Below are 27217 nucleotides of genomic sequence, written 5' to 3' on the forward strand. Positions count from 1 at the left end.
CTAGAGCAGACCAGAAGTGTGTGTGTATGTGTGTGTGTCTGTGTGTGTCTGTGTGTGTGTGGTGAGAGAGAGAGAGAGAGACAGATAGACAGACAGACACAGAGACAGAGAATGAAGAGGAGAGAATGAAGACGAGGTGAGAAAAATCTAAAGGTTCATCTTTCCTAAAGACAAAAACTAAATGATTAACAAATAGCAATGTTTGTTATTTAGAAGTAATAGTTAAGAGTGGCTGCTTGTGGAACAGAAAATTATTACATCACTGGACCAGGAATTTCTATTTTTCAGAGCCAGCCTTGTAGAGCCACTTGATATTTTAAAATTGTGTGTGCATGTATAACTGCTAAAAATCAGAAGTGACCAATCGAAATAGTGATGTATAATATTGTGGTAAATATCGTTGTGCAAAAAGTATTGTTGCTATTTCAGCTTATTCCATTTCTGGGCTTAAGAATGCAAACATTTTTTAATGTTCTTGATATCCATTGGCAAATAGCTCCTGAAAAGATCTGCAGCACTTTCCACTCAGAGGGAAGAGGGAAGCACTTGAGGCCACAGTTACCTGTCCTCTTCAAATCCCCTCATTGTCTTAACAGCTTTATTGAAATTGACGTACAATTTCAATACATACATATATACATATAAAGTGTATAATTTGGTAAAATTTTACATGTATTTATGATAAATATCAGAAGAGATGGGTGGGCAGGAGGGGCTGAAAGTGAAGGGGTAAGTGGGGACCTTTGGAGGTGAGGATTGTGTTCTCTATTTTGATGGTGGAGAGAGTTCCATTTTATGTATATAATATATACATGTATTTGTAATAAAAGTTAAGATTTCACATCTTAACAATCTCTCTAATTTATTTATTTATTAAAAGATTCGTTTATTTATTTGAGAGAGAACACATCCATATGAGGAGGGGGAGGGGCAGAGAGATGGGGGAGAGAAGTAAACTCCCCACTGAGCGAGGAGCCTGACTCAGCTGAGATCATGATCCGAGCATAAACTAAGAGTTGGAGGCTTAACCAACATCCACCTACGCACCCCTCTCTCTTCTTTTATTTAGCAATATTATATAATTTACAGTGTAAAGGCCTTGCATATAATTTGTCAGCTTTGTTCATAGATATTTCTTTTTTTTCCCCTGATACTACAAATGGTATTTATTTTAACTTCACTTACCAACTGTCTATTGTTAGGGCATAGAAATACCATTGATTTTTGTGTGTTGATCTTCTATCCTGTAATGTTCCTAAACTAGCCTATTAGTTTTAGTGGCTTTTTCGTAGAGTCCATATGATTTTCTAGACTACTACATTATCTACCCAAAAAAGGACAGATTTATTTCTTCTTTTCATCTGGATGTATTCTTTCTCTTGTTTTATTACACTAGCTAAAACTTCTAATACAATTTTGAATAGAAGTCATGAGTATGGACACCCTTGCCTTATTTCTGATCTTCTGTAAAAATATTCTCTCACCACTATGTATTATGTGAGCTTTAGCTTCTTTTAAAAAAAAAAGATTTATTGATTTGAGAGAGCAAGAGAGAAGGAGAAGGAGCATGAGCAGTGGGGAGGGCAGAGGGAGAAGCAGACTCCCCACTGAGCAGGGAGCCCAATGAGAGGATCAATCCCAGGCCCCTGGGATCATGACCTGAGCAAAGGCAGAGCTTTAACTGACTGAGCCACCCAGGCACCCCAAGCTATAGGTTTTTTTGTAGATGCCCTTTATTGAATTGAAGAACTTCCTATCTATTTCTAGTTTGTTGAGAATTATGATCAGGAATGGATATTGGATTTTGTCAAATGCTTTTTTTGTATCTAATGAGATATCACAAGGTTTTTCATTTTCTTTTCTTTTATTTTTAATTTTTATTTATTTATGATAGTCACACAGAGAGAGAGAGAGAGAGGCAGAGACACAGGCAGAGGGAGAAGCAGGCTCCATGCACCGGGAGCCCAATGTGGGATTCGATCCCGGGTCTCCAGGATCGCACCCTGGGCCAAAGGCAGGCGCTAAACCGCTGAGCCACCCAGGGATCCCAAGGTTTTTCATTTTAAACTATTAATATGTTGAATTGCATTGGTTAATTTTTTTAAATTATGGTAAAATGCATACAAAATAAAACTTACCATTTAAACCATTTTACATGTACAATTCAGTGGGCACTAAGTACATTCACAGTGCTGTACAACCATCACTACTACCTAGCTGCAAAATATTTTTGTCACTTCTAACAAAAATCCCATAACCATTAAGCAGTCACTGTCTATTCACCCTTCTTCCCAGCCGTTTGAAACTGCTAATATGGTTCTGTCTTTATGGATTTGCCTATTCTGGATATTTCTTTAAAATGGAATCATACAACATGTGGCCTTCTGTGTCTGGTTTGAGGATCATTCATATTGTAGCAAGTATCAGTATTTCATGCTTTTTTATGGCTGAATAGCCACTATATAGTCATATTACATTGTTTCTTGGGGATCCCTGGGTGGCTCAGCGGTTTGGCACCTGCCTTCGGTCCAGGACGTGATTCTGGAGTCCCGGAATCAAGTCCCATATCGGGCTCCCTGCATGGAGCCTGCTTCCTGCATGGAGACTGCTTCTCTCTCTGCCTGTGTCTCTGCCTCATTCTCTCTCTGTGTCTCTCATGAATGAATAAATAAAATCTAAAAAAAAAAAAAAAAAAAAACATTGTTTTTTCATCTGTTCGTGGCCATTTGGGATGTTTTCTCTTTTGGTTATTACGAATAAAGCTACTACAAACATTTGTATACAATTTTTTGTTTGAACATCTGTTTTAAATTCTTTTTGGTATTTACCTAGGAGTAGAATTGCTGGGTCATATTGTAATTCTATGTTTAAGATTCCTTTTGGAGGAAGCACCAAATTATACTCCACAGCAACTCTTCCATTTTACATTCCCACCAACAATGTATGAGTGTTCCAATTTCTCCACATTTTGGTCAACACTTGTTATTTTCCATTTTTAAAAATTATGACCATCCTAGTGAATATGAAGTGATATCTCATTATGGCTTGAATTTGCATTTCCCTAATGACTACTGATGTTGACTATCTTTTTGTGTGTTTATTGGCCATTTGTTTATGTCTTTGGAGATATATCTATTCATCTCTTCTGCCCATTTTTAATTTTTTAAAATATTTTATTTATTTATTTATTTATTTATTTGAGAGAGAGAGAGAGGTACAAGTAGACTTTGTGCTGAGTTTATAGCCTGACATGGAGATCTCACGATACTGAAATCCTGCCCTGAGCCAAAATCAAGAGTAAGATGCTTAACCAACTAAGCTACCCCAATGCCCCAACTTTTGCCCATTTTTAAAATTAGGTTGTTTGTTTTCATTGTTGAGTGCTTATAGTTCTTTATATATTCTGGATACCAGACCCTTATCAGATATTTGATTTACAAATATTTTCTCCCCTTCTTTGGGTTGTCTTTCTTATTTATTGGTAGTGTTTTTTCATGCACAAAAGTTTTTAATTTTGATGAAGTCCAGTTTTTCTCATCACTGTGCTTTCTATATCATATTTAAGAAACCATTGCCAAAGCCAAAATAATGCAGATTCGCCCCTATGTTTTCTTCCAAGAATTATATAGTTTAAACTCCTAAATTCAGGCTTTTGACCCATTTTGAGCTAACTTTTCTATGTGGTGTGAGTTATAATTCCAGCTTCATTCTTTTGCATGTGAATATTCAGTTGTCTGGCATTTGCTGATTTTTTTAACATTAACCCAACTTTGTGTTCCCGGGATAAGTTCAATTTTGTCATCATGTATAATCCTTTTTTATGGGATGCCTGTGTGGGTCAGCGGTTGAATGTCTGCCTTTGACTCAGGGCATGATTCCGGAGTTCTGGGATTGAGTCCCATGTCAGGCTTCCTGCATGGAGCCTGCTTCTCCCTCTGCTTATGTCTCTGCCTCTCTCTCTCTCTCTCTCTCTGTGTGTGTCTCTCATGAATAAATAAATAAGATCTTTTTTAAAAATCCTTTTTTATATGTTGTTGGACTTGATATTCATTGGTTAAGAATATTTGTATCTGTATTCATGAGAAATATTGTTCTGTAGTTTCTTGTATTGTCTTCGTTGTCTTTGGTGTAGAGTAATGCTATCCTCATAGAAAGCCTTAAGAGTTATTTTTTTCCTCAGTTTTCTAAAAGTCTCTGTATAAAATTGTTATAATTTTTCATTTGATATTTAATTGAATTAACCAATGAAACTGTGTGGATCTGGAGTTTACTTTGTGGGAAAGTTTTTTACTACAAATTCAAACCCTTTAATAAATAGGGCTATTTAGGTCATTGATTTCTTTTTATTTGATCCTGGGTAGTTTGTCTTTCAAGGAATTTGTTTCATCTAAGTTATCCAATTCATTGATATAAAACTGTTCATAATATTCCTTTCATATAATTTTTATAGCTGTAGAATCTGGAGTGGTGTCATCTCTCTCGTTTCTCATATTGGCAATGTGTGACTTTTCTTTTTTTCCTCATCAGCCTGGCTAGAGGATTATTAATTTCATCAATTTTTAAAAGAAAAAGCTTTGATTTCACTGGTATTTCTCTACTGTTTTCCATTTCATTGACTTTTTACTTTTATCTTTTTCATTTCATTTATTTAATTTACCCTATTTTGCATTTGCTCATCTTTTTTAAATTTCTTAAAGTAGCAGTTGAACACTGAATTGAGACCTTTATTTTTTGTACTATTGGTGTCTAATGCTATATATGTCCACTTAAATACTGTTTTAACTACATCGCATGAATTCCGATTATTGCGTTTTCATTTTCATTCAGTTCAAAATACTTTCTAATTTCTTTTTTAAAATTTAACCCATAGTCTATGTGCCATCTAGCTCATAAATATTTTGGGACTTAGTAAATGTCATTTATTTTCTATTTATTTCCATTGTGGCCAGACACTATACTTTATGTCTTGAATTCATTAAAATTCATTTAAGGTTTGTTCTGTGGCCCCAAATACTGTATATCTTGCGAAATAGTCTATGTGCACTTGAAAAAAAATGTATGTTCTGCTATTTTTAAGTGGAGTGTTCTGTAAATGCCAATTAGGTTTTCTGCAAAAACCAATTAGGTTTTTTAGTTTCTCCATAAATTTCTGATTTTCTGTCTATATATTCTATCAATTAAAAAATATATGTATTCTATCAATTATTGAAAAGGCAACGTTGAAATCTCTGACTCTAATTGTGATTTTATCTATTTTTGTTTATTATTCTATCAGTTTTTGCTTCAAGTATTTGGAAGCTCTTTTATTAGGTTCACAAACACTTAAGATTGTTATGTCCTCTTCACGAATTGACCCCTTTATGATTATGAAACCTCCTTCTTTCTCTCTGGTAATATTTTTTTTTTTTCTGGTAATATTTTTTGTTATGAAATCTACCTTGTCTGATAGTTTTTTTTTTAAGATCTGATAGTTTTTTTTTTTTTTTAAGATTCTATTTATTTTTTCATGAGGGACACATGCACAAAGAGAGAGAGAGAGAGAGGTAAAGACATAGGCAGAAGCAGGCTCCCTGCTTCTGGGGATCCCTATGTGGGACTTGATCCTAGGATCACAGGATCACACCCTGAGCCAAAGGCAAATGCTCAACCAACTGAGCCACCCAGGCTCCCTACCTTGTCTGATATTAAGATAGCCAATCAAGCTTTCTTTTCCTTCTTTTTTTTTTTTTTTTAAGTAAGTTCTATACCTCAAGATCAAGAGTCACATGCTCTATCAACTCAGTCAGCCACGTGCCCCTGAACTTTCTTTTCACTAGTGTTGGCATAAAGTATTTTTTCATTCTTTCACTTTAAAAATTTGTATGGCTTTATATTTATAGTGGTTTTTTATGAGAAGCATATAGTTGGTTCTTGCTTTTTTTTTTTTTTAAGATTTTATTTATTTATTCATGAGAGACACAGAGAGAGGCAGAGACATAGGCAGAGGGAGATGCAGGCTCCCTGCAGGGAGCCCAGTGTTGGACTCAATCCTCAAACTGGGATCACATCCTGAGCTGAAGGCAGATGCTCAACCACTGAGCCACCCAGGCATCCCTGGGTCTTGCTTTTTAACCCAATCATACAACATCTTCCTTTTAATTGGAATACTTGGACCACTTACATTTAATGTAATTGTTGATGTGTTTGGGTTTAAGTCTACCACTTGTGCTTGCTATTTATATCTCTTCTTTGTTTTACTTTTCATTTTCTTCTACCTTCTTTTGGGTTGTCTTTTTATGATTCCATTTTATTTCCTTTGTTGTCTTATTAGCTATAACACTTCATTATAATTTTAGTGGTTGCTATAGGAATTATATTATATATCTTTAATTTATTATATTATACCTTCAACTGAAATTAGATCATTTCTTGTGTAAGAAACTTATGATGGTATGTATGCTTCCATTCCTGTACTACCCAAGTTTGTGCTATTGTTATCAAACATTTTACTTCTACATATATTAAAGATCCATAATATAGTGTTGTTATCTTTGCTTTAACAGTCAATAATCTTTAAAATTATTTAAATAGGGGAACCTGATCTGCTCAGTCAGAAGAGCATGTGACCCTTGATCTCAGGGTCCTGAGTTTGAGCCCCATGTTCATTGTAGAGATTACTTAAAAATAAAATCTTCTAAATTAATTAATTAATTAATTAATTAAATAAAAGGGGAAAAAGTCCTATTTATCCATAAAGATATGATTTCCAGTGTTCTTCATTCTTTTGTATAGATCGAAATTTCCATCTAGCATAATTTTCCTTACTCTTGAAAGACTTATTTTAACCTTTCTTATAGTATATATCTGCTCATGATGAAAGCTTTCAACTTTAGAGTCATTATTTTGTCTTTATTTTTTAAAGATGTATTTTCTTCAAAGAGGAACAAAGATACCCCAGCTGTGGGTAGATTTCTTACCCCATGAGCTTAATGTTGATACATACTCTACTGGGACCCTATGGATCTATGGGTTCCTTCTGTGCAGTTCTCTCTTCATCCACACTCTGCCTTGCAAACTCCCACTGCATTACCCTCCTGAGATTCCCAGCGATGTCTCATCAGCTCAGGGAGACTGCTTGCACCACACTGAGACCACTCCCTGTGCTGCAGCCTGGAAATTCTATAATCAGTAAACATGAACAATCATAGACTTTATTTGTTTCCCACATCTCAGTAATCAATGTTCTTCCTTGACTGATGTCAAGTATTTTGAAAACACTTTTTTCATACATTTTGTGAGGTTTTTTAGTTGCTTCAGGTAGGAGAATAAATTCAGTCACTCTTATTCCATCTAAGCCAGAAGCAGACATCATCCATATAGGTTTTATTTTATTTGCCCTACAATTGGTGTAAGCCCCGTTATTGAGCACTGCTCTCTGGCTCAAAAAGTCATGGAATATATGGGAATGTACTGAAGACCTGGGGGTAAAAATACTCCAGTCATATGATCCAACTTGAAAATAACTTTAGCTTTCTGTCTTTACAATGTGGGAGTTGGATAGAATTAACATCAATAGCCTCTTTAAGGTGTAAGTTCTCTGATTCAACATTCCAGCAGTGTTTCCTCAAATTTAGATACCATTATGCATACATGAAGACTCTTTGTTGAGGTCTAGGCCTAATCTTCTGGGTCTTGCCTTTCTGCTTATTGTCATATTTCCCAGGTGGCTGTGTTGTTGTCATAATCTCTAGTTTAGAAACAAGAGAGAAGTGTGGATAAGTGTGTGATACAGGTTCTGGCTACCCTGGCTACCTGCTTCTGTTGTAACTCAGCTACCTTTTATAAAGGTAGATATTTATGATACATTTTAGAACATTTATAAAGCAATCATCTTTTGTCTTTACAACTGAGAGGTAGAGACTTTGAAATTATATACTCCTGTTTATTTATTAACACTGTCACATTGACAAATTGATGTCTGTCTTTCATGGTTGCATAAAGAAAAACTACTGGTCTAACAACAATTTTCTGGGAAGGATATTCTGTAATGCTATATTTCTGGTGTGTGTATATTTAATTTTTTTAAAGATTTTTTTAAAAAGATTTCTTTATTTGAGAGAGAGGGGACATGAGAACGAGCAAGGAGGAAGGGTAGTCAGGGGGAGAGGCAGAGGGAGCAAGAGAATGTCAAGCAGACTCCCTACTGAGTGGGGAGCCCTATATGGGGCTTGATCCCAGGACTCTGTGCTCATAACCTGAGCTGAAATCAAGAGTCGGATGCTTAACTGTCTGAGCCACCCAAGTACCTCTAAAAGGTTTTGCTTTATTATTTTATTATTTTAAAAAAATTTTATGTATTTATTTATTCAAGAGAGAGAGTGAAAGCATGAGGTTGGGGGGAGGGGCAGAGAGAGAAGCAAGCTAACTCCCCACTGAGCAGGGAGCCCAAGGGGGGGGTGGGGGCTCAATCCTAGGACCCCAGGATCATGATCTTAGCCAAATGCAGACACTTAACCAAATGAGCCACCTGGGCACCCCTAAAAGATTTTATTTTTAAGTAATCTCTACACCCAACATGGGACTTGAATGTACAACCCCAGGATCAAGAGTCAGGTGTTCCACTGACTGAGCCAGCCAGGTGTCACTTAATATTTTTGGGACGCCTGGTGGCTCAGTGGTTGAGCTTCTGCCTTCAGCTTAGAGCATGATCCCGGAGTCCCAGGATGGAGTCCCACACCGGGCTCCCTGCATGGAGCCTGCTTCTCACTCTGCCTTTCTCTGTGTGTCTCTCATGAATAAATAAATAAAATCTTTAAAATATATATATATTTTTTATATATATTATATATAATATATATAAATATATTATTTATATATATAATATATAATATTATATATAATATAAATATATTTATTTATATATATATAAAATATATATATATTTTTTTTTCTGTGTCTTTGTATACTACTTCTTACTTGGCTGGGATCTTTATCTAAAGACCATCCAAGTGAGAGTCAGTGTTACTGAAAGGAATATTTTCCTTCACCATCCAGGGAATTAGAGGAGAAAACTTTTCCTAGAATAAGTGGGTAGTAAATCACTTGTGACCTCTTTCCTTTCATCATCAACTCCCCCACGCCTGCCATTCCTTTATTAAATCAGTGAAGTTGGGTAACAGTGAATGTCTAGAGCAAGATCTGTATGTTTGGAAGAACGTGCATGGAAAGGGAAAAACCAAGATCTTTCCATTTATATTTCATTTATGGGATGGGAACAGGAGCAGATGGATATTTTGATGATGTGCATGAAAAGTCTGTTGTCTTTCTTATCTCCATTTGGTAGAGCCATCTCCTTCTCCCCTGGTATACCTTTTGTACATTATGAAATAATACTTTCAACGCTCAAGTGTCAGGACACTTTAATGCTAAGGGGAAAAAATGCTGGCATCAAAACGTGGTTGTGAATGACACCTGCCATTTCAGCAGGTCTGTGAGCACACATACTGAGTCATCAGTGTTAAAAGAAAGCACCTTCAAGCTATTATCAAAGCTGCTCCCCATTTCTAGAGACAAATGCCTCAGTGAATAAGATAATCAGATTCTTATTTTTCACCAAAATTACCTCTCTTTCCAAAAAATTATAAGTTTTAAAAATTCCCCTTGCTTTGCCCATTGAAGTTCATGGCTTTGTAACTGGGTATAACAGGCATGTGCAAAGATAGCATTGTTTTCTCCTTTAGTATAACATCAACTACTATAAAAGATCTCTTTTGATCATAAATGACTTAAATGTATAAACATTTGGGCTTGTAGTGAGTTGTGCCTTTTCAACTAAGCAGGATGTGAAAACATGAAGCCAAAATTGAGATATCTTCTGACAGCCAGTTCAGGAACCACAGACTTAGAAAGACCATTGGCATTCAAACACAGCCCTCCTTTGCCAACCTGGAAGCTTTGGATCAATCCCCACTCCTCACAGCTTCACTGGAGTACTACATAGCCCGGGACCCACCCTTGATATTACATTTGGCAAATGACTTCTTTTCTTTGCCAAGTTAACAACACCATGACCCAGCCAAATAGTCCTTACAATACACCTGAGCTTTAAAGGCATGGCATTCATGCATTTCAAATTTGAAAAGCCTGAAACTTGGCATAATTCCTGATATGCTTCATACATTCTCCCCTCCCTCCTTCCCTTCCTTACTTCTTTCCTTCCTTCCTTTCCTTTGTCACCTTCCCTCCCTCCATCTCTCTCCTTCCCTCTCTTTCCTTCCTTCCCTTCTTCTGTCTCTCTTCTCTCCCTCAGTCTCTCTCTTTTTCTTTCTTTCTTCCTTTTCATGTGTTTTTACAGATAACCTCTTTTGCAAAAGAAAAATGATCCTCCGACTCACAAGCCTCCGTGGCCTCCATTTGACCCCAAAATCAGACAATAAAACCGAATTATGGGTGAGACCTCTCTGGCTTTTGTTAGTTACCTGGAGTCAAGAGTCAAGGAGTGACCTAACACTGTGGTTGCTGGGGCGCAGTCAGTTTGAATATGTTTTGTTGAGACTCCTAACTAAGGTTCCTATAGAGATAGCCCATCAGGGATGCTAGCACCTGGCCAGGTGGTGCAGAAAGATCACTTTGGCCCTCTCCAGAGTGATCCCAAAGATTACAAACCCACTGTCATTATTGTCCATTTCTTCCTTTTCTCTAATTGGCAGATGCATTACAATCACTTAGAATGGAAAGCATCTTTATGTAGAGAACTTATTCTATTTCCTTTGCTTAAAGAGACCTTCAGGTAAGAGAAACAATGAACATGGTGGCTTGTGAATAATGAGCAGATGCTTTCAGATGTTGAGATGTTGTGAATAATGAGCAGATGTTTTCAGGTCGTTGTGCAATCTGTCGAGAGGATGGTGCTGACCATATAGGAACTGGGAGCAGGATTGTCCCTTCCCCTGGCCAGGGTTTGCATCTGTGACCAGGCTTCCATTCTGCCTGGGATCCCCCATTCACTGTTCTAACTGCGAAGCTGATGTGACAAGAAAGAGCAAATCTCTTTTGTAGAAAGCTTTAATTCTGGATCTCAATCTCCTCTCACCCCCACACCTTTCTTTTGATCTATCTTTTATATAATGAGACGTCTTGGGTTTTTACATCAGTTAAAGGGTGCCATTTCATAAAATACCCAGATGGTTGCACTTTTGAAGAGTAGCATTTTCAGATCCCACATCTATTCAGCCTTGACAGCAGGCTTAGTGAAGAATGTCTAAAGCCTCCTACAAAGAAAGAAAGAACAGCACTGAACTAGTGTTTCTCCCTTTGAAACCAGAGTTAGCCCTCAAAAGCAACCATTATGTGAATGAGAGGGATGAAGAAGATAACCAGAGGCCAGAGAGTTTGGTAACAGAATGACTGAGTTGTCTCCTCGAGATAAGTTTATGCCTTGGGTCTCACACAGTTGAACGACTTGCAAGTCCAAAGCATGTATGTTCTAAAGATACTGGACTGCACTTTGGGTTTTTTTTGCTCATGACTTAACTTTGTTTAAATGCAGCCCCATCAGATAGGGGGAATAAGAAGGGCCTCTGTGATTTACCATCTATGTGTTGATTTGTAACCCACTGTACAGAAAAGTTGCAGCAGGGTGAGTGAGGCAGGCAGAAAATCCTCTAACTGCACATATAAACGTGTTTCATAGAAAGGGCACTTGGGGTGTCTAACTGGCTCAGTTGGTAGAGCATGCGACTCGATCTCAGGGCCGTGAGTTCAAGTCCCACATTAGGCATGGAGCCTACTTAAAATAATCTTTTTTTTTTTTTTTAAAGGAGGGCTACAAAGCAACAGCAGAGGTGAATGCTACCAAGTGACTTTCCTCTTGCAGTTCAAAACAGACAGGGTATTGTATCCCATACTGGTTGATCCAGTCTTTGGTTTCATGGTTTTCTGCTCCTTAGGCCAGAATATTGGCCGGTCCTTTTCAGAAGTTGTAATTACTACACATTGTACCTTCAGGGCATGAAATACTGAAGAAGCCTCAAGACAGGGGATTGTAGGTTTGGAAATGGCACGCCACTGGGTTCAGCTTATAGGTTTATACCATCTGCCAGCAACCGATCTCTTTTTTTAAAAAATACAGAAATTAATCCAATGACTCCTTTTGTGCTCCTATCAAAATTTTAAAACAGCAATAACAACTTGATTGTACTCTTCACTCAGGAGAAAAACTTTGCACTTGAAAGACATAAAACGTTTTGTAGAGCTGAGCATTCTTTGAAAGCTCTGGGTAGAAGAAAGCCCTTGCTTAAGGAACTTAATTGAGAGAAACTGTGCAGCCTGGATGGGGCTGCCTGAGTTCAAAGGCACCGCTTTTAATCCCAAACCTTTTTAATTTTACTTAACTTTTATTTCTTTCTGGGTGACTAAACTGCAAACTTCTACTCATCTACTGCCAAGTAATTTTTCTTAAGAAGGTGGATACTTTACAAGATTCATAGCCAGGAGCCCTCTGTCAGGAATGCTGGTGGTACAGTTTTGTGTAGGTAAAAACAGAGACCCAAGAGAGGTCACTCTGTTATGAATGTGGAACAGACTCTATCTCTGGCAAGTCTGCTGCAATTGAAAACAATAAGGCACTCCTTTAAGTCTGGAAAATGTAATGCCTCTGGCAGTACATGATCTTGGAGGGGGAAGCTTAGTGTTTTCACAGTTGAGATTTTGTGTTGGTAGAACAGCCAGAGTGTCAACTGTTGCAGGGAAAGTCATCCAGCTCACACATATGTGTCGGGAAAGAAAGCTGAGCTTCAGGAGATTACATTTAACATTTGCGGGGGGATGAACCAGAAGAGTGCAGAAAAGGCGTGCTGCAGCCAAGAAGTAAGTAGCTATTGGAAGAACCACAGTAGCAAAATTGTTCTTCCTTTTGCTCTAGTACAAGACACCTGTAACTTGGCTTTCAGACTTTCACACTATGTGATTTTTTTTTTTTTTTTTTTTTTTTTGGTATGGCCATTCTAGGGCCATACCAAGAACTCATAAAATGACCAGCTAAACTAACCCTCAACATAAGTAATTTCTTGAAAACAGCAAATAATGAGATAGGCCAGCTTTTTCTGGCTGGTCTATCTTCATAAAATGAATGGCCAGATCATACCATATTGGATGATTTTGATCATCCTAACAACTAACACAGATCAACAGAGCAGCTACCTTTTTTTCTCAACATTTCTTTTTAAGGGAAAAAAATAGATTTTTTGTGATGATTGTACTCTCGCCTTTTTGTGACTTCTAGTCCTTCTACCGTCTTACAAATAACTACTTATCTGTATTGTTCTGGTCACTTTTTCTTTTTTCATGAACCAAATATCAATTGGCTTTAAGAAAGTGTTCCAGAGGGATCCCTGGGTGGCGCAGCGGTTTGGCGCCTGCCTTTGGCCCAGGGCGCGATCCTGGAGACCCGGGATCGAATCTCACATCGGGCTCCCAGTGCATGGAGCCTGCTTCTCCCTCTTCCTGTGTCTCTGCCTCTCTCTCTCTCTCTCTCTCTCTCTGTGACTATCATAAATAAATAAAAATTAAAAAAAAAAAAAAGAAAAAAGAAAGTGTTCCAGAAGAATTAAGAAAGAACACATAATATGGTTTATTAAATGTTGTAATGACATTGTTTAGCACATCATCCTATAAGACTGGTACTATTAAATATGAAACATCAATTGAAAATCAATTGGCACATAAACCAACTTAACATGGCATGTAAAGAGCCAGTAAAGAAAATGTACCAACTCACACAGGTCTGGATGGCTACTATCAAAAAGTGAAAAAATATTTGTTGACAAGGATGTGGAGAAATTGGGACACTTGCATATTACAGATGGGAATGTAAAGTGGTATAACCAGTATGGAAAAGAGTATGGTGGATCCTCAAAAAGTTAAAAATAGAATTACCATATGATACAGTAATTTCTCTTCAGGGTTTATATATCCAAAAGAATGGAAAACAGGGTCTCAAAGAGATATTTGTATACCCATGAACAAAGAAACATTATTCAAAATAGCCAAAAGGTAGAAGCAGCCCAAGTGTCCATCCACAGATGAATGGATAAACAAAATGTAGTATATACATAAAACAGAGTATTATTCAGCCTTAAAAAGGAAGGAAATTCTGACACATGCTACAACAAGGAAGAAGCTTAAAGACATACTACATGAAATAAGCTGATCATAAAATGACAGATACTGTATGATGCCACTTATATGAGCGACATAGAGAAGTCAAAGAGTGGTGGTTGCCATTGGCTGGGAGGAAGGGGACACTGGAGAACTTTTTAATGCATACAGAGTTTCAACTGAGACAGATGAAAAAGTTCTGTAGATAGATGGTTGTAGTGTTTGTACAACAATGTGAATACACTTAATGCCACTTAAAAATGGTTAAAATAGTAAATTTTATGTCATGTACATTTTTACACAAGGAAAAATATTAGATAAGGAAGTTACCGTTTTATTTTTTTTTTAAGATTTTACTTATTTATTCATGAGAGACACACAGAGAGAGGCAGAGACATAGGCAGAGAGAGAAGCAGGCTCCCTGTGGGGAGCCTGATGTGGGACTTGATCCCAGGACCCCAGGATCATGCCCTGAGACTCAACCATTGAGCCACCCACGTGTCCCAGGAAGTTACCTTTAAAAAAAAAAATACAGGTGTGCCTGGATGGCTTAGTAGGTTGAGCGTCTGCCTTCGGCTCAGGACATGATCTCGGGGTCCTGGCATTGAGCCCCACATAGGGCTCCTTGCTCAGCAGGGAGTCTGCTTCTCTTTCTCCCTTTGCCCCTCCCTCCACTCCTGCTCTCTCTTTCAAATAAATAAATAAAATCTTAAAAAAAATTAAAATTTAAAAACCTAAAGAGCATTTTTTTTTGGCTGCCTTTATTGGACTTACATATGATGCTGCCTTTATTGGACTTATATTCTCTGTCATTGTTGCCTGCCTGCTGTAGGAGCCAATGAAATATTTTGTGTGAGTTTAATTTTTTTTTTAAGATTTTATTTATTCATTCATGAGAGAGAGAGAGAGAGAGAGAGAGGCAGAGACGGAGGTAGAAGCAGGCTCCATGCAAGGAGCCCGATGCGGGACTCGATCCTGGGTCTCCAGGATCATGCCCTGGGCGGAAGGCAGGTGCTGAACTGCTGAGCCACCCAGGGATCCCTTTGTGTGAGTTTTAAATTACGTCAGGCCCACACCTTCCCTTGCCCCTTGTCTGAGAAAGAATTCATTGCTCCCCTGTTCTTCCCCACCCCTCCCACTTCCCATATACCCTCACCTTTATTGTAGGGGTCAACCAGAGATGCATAGAGCCATCTGGTTGAGAAACACCAATTATGTGAATATCTGTATAAAATGCTCAGATTGAATCTGTGAACAAGTTGTCTTTTATTATCTTGGTACAAGGACTGTGGGAAGGGAAATTAAAGGTGCAAAGGAGAATGGTACCAGAGAACTCTAGAACTGTGAACTGATTTGCCCCAGACATTTTGTGCCAAATTATAACAATGACCTAGTCCATCAAGAAACAGGTGAATCCTTACCAGGGGAAGGAGTTTTAATTTTGAGAGGAACCTAATGGCATTTTAGTTTGCTTTCAGAAAGTCTGACTTTGTAGGAGCTGTCCCGGGGGGGGGGGGGGGGGGGGGGGCCGGGTTATGCAGGATTCACAATAGGCTTGGGGCCTGGTCAGGTTGGTTTTGTTTCCCCGATTTCTAAGCAAATCATGCAGACTAAGATATAATTGGATTGTTTCCCTACCCCCTCAGCAACGTGAATACCAGAATTCAATGCACACGGACTTGAGGAGGAAGCTGGACATTGGACATTGCGCTGGCTGCGATAGCTGTACACATTGTTCTGCTTCTGAAGTTTCCCTAGATGTGCTTTAATATTGTGTTGAACAAAGATGAGAGATCTGTATTCTGTATATGAGGGCCACGGCAACTGCTATGTTTGCATCAAGGGCCACGTCCCCACACTGAGGGGGTGAGACCCCCTTCCACTGTCAGGCTCCCGAAGGAAAGTAGAGGTGCTTTCGCTGCGAGGCATAGCCTTGAACTAAATTTCCTTTCTCTATTCCTCCAAGCTTCCGCAGGTTCACTCGATCCAACAGCGTGACGACTGCAGTACAGGCCGACCTGGACTTCCACGATAATCTGGAAAACTCCCTGGAGTCGATAGAGGACAATTCGTGCCCCGGCCCCATGGCCAGACAGTTCTCCCGGGACGCCAGCACCTCCACGGTCAGCATCCAGGGCTCAGGAAACCACTACCACGCCTGCGCAGCCGACGATGACTTTGATGCGGATTTTGACCCTTCGATCCTGCCTCCCCCCGACCCCTGGATTGACTCCATCACCGAAGACCCCCTTGAGGCCGTCCAAAGGTCAGTGTGCCACCGGGACGGCCACTGGTTTCTGAAGCTCCTCCAGGCCGAGCGGGACCGCATGGAAGGGTGGTGCCAGCAGATGGAGAGAGAAGAGCGGGAAAACAACCTGCCGGAAGACAGTAAGTAACGGCCGCCGCGCAGCTGCGCTCCGGGCCGCTGGAGGCTTGGCGGCTCCTTCCCCGCGGTGCCCGGCCGCCGGAGGGCGCGCGGCTGCGGTTCCCGCGGGGAGTCCGCCCGCCCCCGCCCGCATCCCCGTCCGCCTCCCCGTCCGCATCCCAGTCCCCGCCCCCACCCCCGCCCCCGCCCCCACCCGGGCGGGCTCCTGCGCGCCCCGCGTCCTTTCTTCTCCGAGCAGCGCCGAGCTCCACGTGGGGTGGCCCCCGTCTCCCAGCGGTTCCTGCAGTGGCGCCGACTCTCAGGGAGCTGAGCGGTTCTGACCTCGGCGGAGGCGGCCCCGCAGGCGCCCTGGCCGAGCGCACTCGCGGTTTTGTTGCCCTCGTTGACCTACGGTGTCAGGACCGGCCGGTGCCGCGGGGGCCCGCAGGCCCCGGGCTCGCTCACGCTCCCGAACCCCGAACCCCGAACCCCGTTAGCGCGCACTGACCCTTCCGGGTTCGGGGGAGGCAAAGCTGCAGCCTCTGAATCAACTAACTCAAATTTCGACTTAAAATGAGGGTCAAAACTAGTGATAAAATAGGAGTAAAGAAAATAAGTGACGGGGGCCTCGCGCACCGTTGTTGTCAAACGTGCCTTTTTAACGCAGCAGTAATTCCTGCTGACAAGGGGCAGCTGACGGGCAGACGGGCCGGCCGCTGGCTGCAGTCGGTAGAGGGTGGGACTCCTGACCTCGGGGTTGTGAGTTCAAGCCCTACGTTGGGCACAGAGCGTACTTAAAAAAAAAAAAAAAAAAGGAAATAATTGACAAGAAAATGACCAGGTTACCTCGATTCTGAGGCATGTTTTCCACATTTTCAAGAATTCTGAAACTGAGATACAGTTTATAATCAGTGTGTGTTTTAATGCTGTGTGTTTATTTTCCTCTGAAAAACTATTAGGGAATGAGTGTGAATCTTCCAACTGATGATATTTTTGAATCGAAGAAATTTAGGCATCTAGAGGTAGGGCTTTTTTTTTTTTTTTTTTAAGATTTACTTATTTATTTATTTATTTATTTATGATAGACACAAAGAGAGAGAGAGGCAGAGACACAGGCAGAGGGAGAAGCAGGCTCCATGCAGGGAGGCCGAAGCAGGACTAGATCCTGGGGCTCCAGGATCGCGCCCTGGGCCAAAGGCAGGCGCCAAACGCTGAGCCACCCAGGGATCCCCGAGGTAGGGCTTTTTTAGGCCTATTTTTTAAGTGATTTAACTTTTTCTCATAAAAGATTTAAAACATGCACAAAAGTAGAGAGTTTAGTACAATGTACCCATCACCCAGCATAACCTGGCCAGTCTCCTTTTCTTATCTTCCCCCCACTTATCATTTTTGCCAGATTATCTTAAAGTCTGAGGCATCATAGCACTTTACTCTGTGTCCACTGATAAGGATTCTTTTTTACATAATCATCATATATTATCTTCTGTAATAACAGTATCAATAATTTCTTAATGATTAGACCTTGAGACTATGTTAAATCATGTTAAATAGATTAAATGAACCAAACTAATTGTGTCAAGGGGCTGTGAGTTTTCCATAAAAGAAGCATTTTTTTATGAAAACCAAATCTGGAAAAATATCAATTAGCAGACTGTGGGATTTCCTTGCTGTGTCTTGTTCTTAGCTCTTCTCTGCACTCATTCCTCCTGCCTGAACCTTACCAACTGGCTGAGTAGCTTACCTGTCGCCTTTATGAGCAGGGCAGAGAATCCATAAGTAGGTTTCTATAACATGCTTTTTGTTCTTTTGTATTATAATACAAACAACTTAGCAGTGGGAAAGTAAATCTCCTTGACATTTGCCCCTAACAGTTGCTGCCATGGCAGGCTCACCTGAGTGTTGATCCACAAGCAGATTTAGCTTTTGGCCTGATAGGTGAAGGAGGCACTGCCTAACAGCAATGGATGGTGTCGTTTTCAGCAAACAGTCTTAGCACTTACATCTTATTCTCCTTTTCCCTTGTGGGTATAACCAAAGTTCCTTGGATTCTTCCTAGGAAAAATCCTAGTGTCTAAGGAGCAACAGCCTCTGGTGCACTGCTCAACAGAACAAGCTACCTTTCAGATTTCAGTGCATTCAACTCATTAACCGGGGGCTCATTCTAATTTCTGGTGGACTTCAAATAGGACCTAGGAAAGCTGCTCATCTGTTGTCTTTTGATCTGGATTTTTGTTGTTTTTTGTTTCCGGTTTTGTTTTTCCATCTAAGAGTAGATCTCCTTCTCTCAACCCAGCTTTATAATGATGCATGAGGACAGTCATTGTATCAAGATTTAGGAAAATCTGTGACACTAAGATTTAGGAAAATCTTCTGTGACACTAAAGGAGGTATGAAAACAAGTTAACATGTTTTGATACAAACACATGTATTTGAAAGGCGAAAGTCTTGTCAGAAAACTGAGTTCTCCATAAGTAAATACATTAATAAATAAATAAATAATAATAAATTTAAAAAAAGAAAACCAAGTTCTTATCTTGTGTTTGGGATAAAAGGGAAGTGTTTTTGTATTTAGAAACATACACTATTGGAAAAGTCCCAAGGTAATGAACACGAAGGAGCAACCCATTCATTTACTGTTATAGAATTTTACTTCACGTTATTTAAAATATTAACTTATACATAGGACTTAACAAATCTATTCCATATGAAGATATTTTGCTATAACAAGGGTTGGGGTTCTAAAGAATAATAATTGCTATCCTTGTACATGAAGTTCCCACCATTAATAAGGTATACACCTTGTGGACATTTTCTTCAGAGTAGTGATAAATTTTCTCAGATCTACCACTTTATTTTACAAGGTTGCTGCCTGGAGGGAGGTGCAGTGGTCGTGGTTGCAGAACAGACAAAGATAACCAGGGGTGGGAGTATTTTTTGATACTTTGCTTTAAAAGCACTAAACTGAGTAAATCAGTCTTAGGTGGCAAGTGTGCAACAAAACCTGCTTCACTGGGCCATTGGTCTTCCTTTGTAGTTTGAAACATATTTTAGGGGCATCTGGGTGTCTCAGTGGTTGAGCGTCTGCCTTTGACTCAGATCATGATCCTGGGGTCCTGAGATCGAGTCCCACGTTGGGCATCCTGTGGGGAGTCTACTTCTCTCTCTGCCTGTGTCTCTGCCTCTCTCTCTGTTTCTCTCATGAACAAATAAATAAAATCTTAAAAAAAAAAAAAAAGAAAGAAAGAAAGAAAGAAAGAAAGAAAGAAAGAAAGAAAGAAAGAAACATAGCCTCTAATGCCAAGATCTCTAGCAACACCTCTCCCCCTCCCCCAACAGCCAAAAGATTCTAGGGTTTCTAGAATACAGTTTTAAAGCCAATGGTCTTCAAAAATAAAAAAATAAAATAAAATAAATAAAGTCAATGGTCTGTAGTGAAAAGTCCAAATTATTAATTTTTTCGAATATAATTTTATAAATTTAAATTTTTTTATTTTTTGAAAATTTTTATTCATTTATTCATGAGAGACAGACAGAGGCAGAGACATAGGTGGAGGGCAAGGCAGGCTCCATGCAGGGAGCCCCATGCGGGACTCGATCCCAGGACTCCAGGATCACACCTTGAGCCAAAGGGATATGCTCAATCCCTGAGCCACCCAGGCTTCCCTATAATTTTATAACTTTAGGTCAAACAGCTAACACAAATTTTATTTTATTTATTTATTTAGTTAATTAGTTATTTTGCTAACACAAATTTTAGATGTAAATGCCCTTTATGCTTTTTTGAATGTACGGAGCTGATTCAAATTAGTAGCATCCATTCATATAAGTCCATCTTGCCTAGACTTCCTTCAAGTCTCAGCTTGGGCCTCACCTTCTGGAAGTTTGTGGAATGCTTCCCCTCAGGCTCAATTGGGTGTGTCTCCCTGGTGATTCCATAATAGCCTGTACATTTGTCTATCAGCAATTTCCAACAGTATTTTACACTCGTCTATTTATCTCTCCTCCACTGTAAAGTGAGCTCTCTGAGGACAGAAATTATTCTTATTTCACTCATCTGTACAGCCCACCGCCCCTCTGATGGTTCCGGTACATAGTAGGGGATCATTGAATATGTATTTGAGTCCTCGAAATATTTTGGAAATTCTGTTTTACAAAAGTATTTTACCTTGCAAAAATGTTTCCCAGAATACTACAGAATACTCCATGAGTAACTAGCAGTTGTTGTTGCCAGAAATGGGAAGGGGGCTTCCCTGGTGAGGTGATGAGCTCTTCTGATCATCAGAGCAAGAATCTGGCAGAGAGAGATGAGCACCTGCCACAGAAATGGTAGAAAGGACTTCTGTGTTGGTCAGCTGAATAATCTAGATGAACCCTCTATGCCCCGTCCAGCTCTTGGACACGATTCCATTTGACAAGCACTTGAAAGCTTTATCCTTCACACCCAAGAGCCTCAATCTACCAGCATCCCAGAATTCTAAATAGTGCAGAGGTAACTTCCCATGCCAAATTTCACAGGTCAAAGAGTTGCCAATTTCCAATGAGGCAAACTCCAATCCGTGAGGGTCTGACCAGAGAGCTGTGGCCACCCTCCCCAGGAGGAAGGGAAAATAGAAGCACATGAGAGAATATTCGTCTTGTCCTTACAATACCCCTGGCAGTGGGCCGGAGGGTTTGACAGGTGTTTTATTTGCCCTCAGAACAGCTCTCTGGCAGGATCTTGTCCAAGGTCACAGAACACAGAAGTGTCTGATAGGACAGATACAACATGAATAACATTTGACAAGATAATAACACTCCGTGTGTCGTGTGTCGCTTGGTGCTGTCCTCTAAAGCTCTCCATACGTATCTGTCTCTGGCTCCTTGGCAACCACAATTCTGTTCTGATAACTGTGCCTGGAGCCGTAGAGGGCCTTTGTTTTACTCATTCTCTAATTTAGTCTTTTCTTTTTTTATTAAAAAAAAAAAGAAAAGAAAAAGAGGAAGAGAGGCCAGTCCTGTCCGGTAGGCACAGCCAATGTCTGAGTTACCAGCTTCAAAAAAAATTTGTGTACATCCAGAAAAATAGCTTTGACATATGGGTCAAGCCTGGATATATCTATCTCTTGGCCAAGCCACCTTATGTGTTTTGGGGTCCCCTACAAGAAGGTCCATTCAAGGTATATGATGTAGGTGGCTCCTTGACAGGTCTCTCCTATGAGATGTATCTTCAAAATCATCATGGAAGGGGAAGTAGTTTAGAGTGAGAGAAAGGAAGATCCTTACCATACTTGCTTAGTTTATTTTGTAGGGCACCAGAATCATCCCAATTCTTAAATATTAAAAAATGTTCCTAAAATGCCTCTGAATTGCACCTAAAGCCTCTGAACTGTACACTTAAACATGGTTGAAATGTAGATCTGATGTATATTTTACCACACAAAAAAATCCTGCCTCCCTCCAAAAAAAGTCTTCAGCAGCTGAAAGGAGTGGAAGAAGCACTCTATCATCATGTTCATAGTTATTCATCACGCTTATAAGAATGTAAGGTATTGGGGACCTGGGTGGCTCAGTTGGTTGAGCATATGCCTTCGGCTTAGGTCATGATCTCATGGGTCATGGGATCAAGTCCCGAGTTGGGCTCCCTGCTCAGTGGGGGCGTTTGCTTCTCCCTCTCCCTCTGTGTGCAGTCTCTCTCTCAAGTAAATAAATAAAATCTTAAAAAAAAAAAAAAAGAAAGAATGTGAGGTATTTCATTCAATATCTTCCTGAATTTAAAATGCGCTATGTTCATGGGGGATGAAAAAGAAGTTAGGAACAGAACCTATTCGCTCAGTGGGAGCATGAGATCCAGATTTAGGGTCTTGGGCAGTTGCAGTCATCTTTCCTGATTAGAGCATTAAAAAAGAAAGGAGCCATCGATTTTATATAATTATTCAGTTATCAATTATTTTACGATGCCACTATCCAGATTCTGACAGCTGCTTCCTAGGGACGTTGTTTTCGACATTCCAGAACTGGAAAAACCCTTTCCTGGTTTACCTGAAGCTGTGAAATGTGTGCAACAAAGGGCAGAATGAGAACAGGCATTTGTGGTCGCCTGGTAACGTGGTATTATCTTTGCAAAGTGTAACTGTAAATTCTTTGGGTGCATGGAGCTATTATGTTCCCCGATAAAAATAAAAGCAGAGCAGAGACTTCAGTTCTTGTTTTAAATGTTCATCCCCAGGAGTCAGTGGTAGAGTTTTGGCTTGGTGACCAAATAATAAAAATCTGCAGCGAGTGAGGTTTCCTCCGAGGCCTGGCAGCTGATAGAATGCTTGTTCCCCCAGCACTTGAAGTAAAATGATACAAGCTTTTCTCAGACAATGAAGCCCTTGTGTGAACCAGCTGTCTCGGGGAGATGGCTCAGTGCTGTTTGACAGTGGCTTGTATGTTACATAGATACGTCTGGTATTATCTGACCGGGAATGAAATGGCCAGATGGAACCAAATGCTCCTAACTAGGAATGCAGTCTAGCAATGCGGGCGAAAAACAGAGGCTCAGGTTTCAGTGGCCCCAGGGCGAAATACTGGCTGATTGTCCTCAGAAATCTATCTTTGCCTCCTGAATTGTGGACAACTTATATGCGGAATTTTCAGGCTTTATCTGAAATGAACTGATAAACCTAGAGCGTGTGCAGGAGGCCGATTAATTCCGCTTTAATTTTGCCTGGTAATAGCATCCAAGTTAGTGAAACTTGGCCTTGGGTCCCCCCAGAAGGCTTGTGAGCCTTGGCAGCGAACGTGGGGCTGGTGATGAAACCTGCAGTGGGGGTTCACCTGGTTTCAGGTTGAGTTACAGAAGCTGCACACGGTCATCACTGGGAGCGCCGATCAGTGCGGTCACCGGGCTCCTGTGGCCCGTGTTGCCCGTGGCGTGGCCCTGCAGCCTGTGGGTGGCAAGCAAAGGAGCACGGCCTCTGATTTCTGCAGGTCATCTGCCTGAAGCCTCGTGTGTTTTGAAGCAGGGTGAGGTGGGTGCATCCTGGCTCTTTTCTGTTTATTCTCATCTTACTTTTTAAAAAAAAAATTTTTAAAAACATTTTATTTATTTATTCATCACACACACACACACACACACACACACACAGGCAGAGACACAGGCATAGGGAGAAGCAGGCTCCATGCAGGAAGCCTGATGTGGGACTCGATCCCGGTTCTCCAGGATCACACCCTGGGCTGAAGGCAGGCACTAAACCGCTGAGCCATCCAGGGATCCCCCTCATCTTACTTTTGAAGTCATCTTCAAAAATTCCCTCCCTCCTCCAGCCGTCACGCACACACGCACTCGCACACACACCACCACCACCCCTACACACACACACACACTGCAGAGTCTTTCTTTTAAGGTCTCGCCAACCTGAAATTAGTGACCACAGAGGAAGTGGCAGTAATGACAAGGAAATCGTGCATGTGTGATGTGTCTTATGCTTAACCTTCTGGAAGGCTCAGTTTACTTTGCTCTGCACAGCACAGGTCACAAAGAAAAAGGTCTGGATGCCAGAAGGCCATCACAGAGCATCCTTTTGTGGGCGTGTTCTGTTGGGAGTAGTCTGGAGGCTGAGGCTGAGGAGGGTGCCCGCATGGAGAGGTGGAGTGTGTGGCAAAGTGAAGGCCAGGCCTGCAGAGGATCTCCCGGTGCGGAGGCCGCAGGCGGTGGTGTCTCAGTTTCCAAACTACCTCTGCACTGCAGTGAGGCAGAGATCGCAGAGAAGCACGGGGGCAAGCTCCCGGGTAAGAACTCTGCTGGTTTTCTCCAACAGTAACTATTTATGGGGAATATATTTGCAATAGTCTTCAACAGAGGATTTAGTTCTTTTCTTCTGTATTGCCAAGGGATCTTTGTTTTGTTTTGTTTTTAAAGATTTTATTTATTTAATCATGAGAGAGACACAGAGAGAGGCAGAGACACAGGCAGAGGGAGAAGCAGGCTTCCTGTGGGGAGCCCGATGTGGGACTCGATCCCGGGACCTCTGGATCACGCCCTGAGCCGAAGACAGATGCTCAATTGCTGAGCCACCCGGGTGTCCCAAGGGAAATGTCAACTAATTTCATTTCACTGGGCTTTCAAAAGCTCAAGAAATGATGTTCTTATTTCATAGCTCATATAAATTGAAATATGGATTGAAATATAACCATCTTTTATGAGTAAGACTCCTGGAGTATGGACTGAGAGAAAAAATTAAATTAGTTGAGCTTTTGAAAACTTGCTCTTTACAAAGAAATACCTCCTGACCCCACCCTACCCCCCTGCCCTCACCATGTCTTAACACTACAGAAGCTTTTAGCCTATGGCATAATTTCTTTTTTTTTTTTAAGATTTTATTTATTTATTTATTTACAAGAGACACACAGAGAGAGGCAGAGACATAGGCAGAGAGAGAGAAGCAGGCTCCATGCAGGGAGCCCGATGTGGGATTAGATCCTGGGTCTCCAGAATCATGCCCTGGGCTAAAGGAAGATGCTCAACCATTGAGCCACCCAGGTGTCCCCTATGGTATAAATTGTACTTGAGAATTCTATTCTGTATTCATTAACCACTGACTTTTGGCTCAAAAAAAAAAAAAATGCACTCTTGTAAAATACAGAGCAACCACCATCAGCCAGGAAAGAAACAGATCCATGTTTTCTATGGAGACCCTTTGTTGACAGTAGGTCTGGATCACAAACGTGTTTGAGGAGCAGCTGGGCAGTTGGTTGGAGAAATTTTTTTCCACGAGGACACACTTGTAAATAAGAATGCCTCTACGTGAATAATCCCAACTTGAAATCACACAGATTTGGTGTGGCAAATCCACATGAATTTAAAGAAAGTGGGTAGATCTACTTTTTAAAAATTCCTTTTCCCTCTTCTTTTTTTTCCTTTTCCCTCTTCACCCTTAAAGTCTACAACTGGGATTGGGGAGAGCCAGATGAGTAACAAGAAGTCAGCCTAACTCTGCCCAAATAGTTCTAGAAACAGAAACCCAAAAGGAATCATAGCCCAACTGAGACTGTATTAGCTAATTAATTAGTCAGAACTCTAACTTAAAAAGTGACGCTAGACATGCTAAAACCTTAAAGAATCAGAATGTGGGAGTCCTGGAAAGTTGTAGCTAATTTATTTTTCTGGTTAACATAAACTTTGTAGATGAGTCCGTTAGTTTCAAAACTTACTTCTTCAGCGGGACACCAGGAATTACACGGGCACAGTCTGTGCCATTGAAGGATTTGAGGTTTGGTTAGAAAGTCAGACATATAAATAGATCATGTTGGAAAGAATGTGGAAAGGGCAGAGAGTTCTATGCAACTTAAGGAGTAACAGGGAGGGAGAGGGGAAAGGAGGTAGAGTTTTCTGGAGGAGGTATACCTAAGTGCAGGATGATGAGTTAGTGAAGGAACCAAGGCAGGGGGCATCCCCAGCTTGGTGTCTAGCCTGAGCAAAGGCACTGAGAAGAGAACAGCTTTTAGATGTGGGCAGCTGGGGACCCAGAGCACAGGGGAGGGCGCAGAGGTAAAGCTGAACAGGTGGGTCTTGCCTACAAGCCATTGAAGAGAGTTCCCCACTTACCCCAGGGATGAGAAGGAGCCATGGGAAAGTCTTAAGCATGGAAATTATATGCGATAAAAAGACGCTCTAGTTCCCCTACTAAATAAAACCAAACCTCCAAGATTGGCAAGAGAGGGAGAACAGTCACAGGGTGGATGGGGTGACGAAGCCTGGTCACCCTAGTAGTAATCAGCTAGGGAGTCCTGAGGGAAATACGGATCTGGGGAGACAAGAGGTGTCGGGTGGATGCTCAGCTATGCAGCCCTGCAGCTTGAGGGCTTGTTAGACGCTGGAGTTACACATCTGGGAAACAAACAAATTTCCAAAATAGCTGAAACGAGGAGAGTGATGAACTGGTGCAAGCAGAGTAAGGAAAGTGGGCTTGGGACTGAATTTTGTGTTCAGCATTTATGAGGTGACAGGAGAGAGCCCTAAGGAAGAAAGAATGCAGTGTCAGAGCCAGAGACTGTGTGTGGGAGCCTTTGTGCCAAATGCAGAGCTATGGGGGGTGGGGGGTAAGGGGGGTGAGGAGAGGCCAGGTGGCAGAGTAGGGAGACAAATGGTGGCTGAGGAAGTAGAGGAGCAGAGGCAGTCTGTCCTTTCCAGAGCATTCACAGGAAGGTGTTAGTCCACCAGGGCTGCCATCACAAAGTCCCACACACTGCTGGCCTGAACAGAGATGACGTTTTCGGTTTGGGAGGCTGGAAGTCTGAAATCAAGGTGCTGGTTTCTTCTGAGGCCCCTTGGCTTGCAACTGATCTTCCCTCTGTGGGTCTGTGTTCTGATCTCCTCTTATAAGGACACCAGTTACATTGCGTGAGGACCCACCCTGATGACCTCTTTTTAATTTAATTACTGAATCAAAGGCCCTGTCTCCAAATACAGTCATATTCTAAGGTATTGGGGGTTAGGACTTCAATCTTTGAATCTTGGGAAGACTCAGTGCAGCCCAGGACAAGGAAGAAGAGGAATTTTAAATATAAACTAGGCTGGAGGGGATCATGAGATGGGGGAGGATCCCCCATGACTACCACCGTTTAGAATGAGAGTGATGGGAGGATGGATGCTCATAGGCATCCCCAGTAGTGTTCTAGCACAGGAAACAGAGATTGTAGAGATGGGGACAGATTTATGTAGTATATTATCAGAGCAACGAGAAGGGAATAAGG

At 41.0% G+C, this 27217-nt stretch overlaps 1 protein-coding gene across 23 annotated transcripts in view; it reads left to right on the plus strand.

Annotated features, from left to right (window-relative positions):
- Positions 1–27217, plus strand: part of DLGAP1 (DLG associated protein 1) — an 867925-nt gene that overhangs the window by 820791 nt on the left and 19917 nt on the right. For all 23 annotated transcript variants that reach the window (XM_072734994.1, XM_072734998.1, XM_072734996.1 and 20 more), the window contains one exon: positions 16103–16524. In XM_072734994.1, the coding sequence (XP_072591095.1) occupies positions 16103–16524 (422 nt within the window). The remainder of the gene's footprint in view (positions 1–16102; positions 16525–27217) is intronic.

The sequence above is a fragment of the Vulpes vulpes genome, chromosome 13, assembly GCF_048418805.1.
Source record: "Vulpes vulpes isolate BD-2025 chromosome 13, VulVul3, whole genome shotgun sequence".
Taxonomy (NCBI): Eukaryota; Metazoa; Chordata; class Mammalia; order Carnivora; family Canidae; genus Vulpes; species Vulpes vulpes.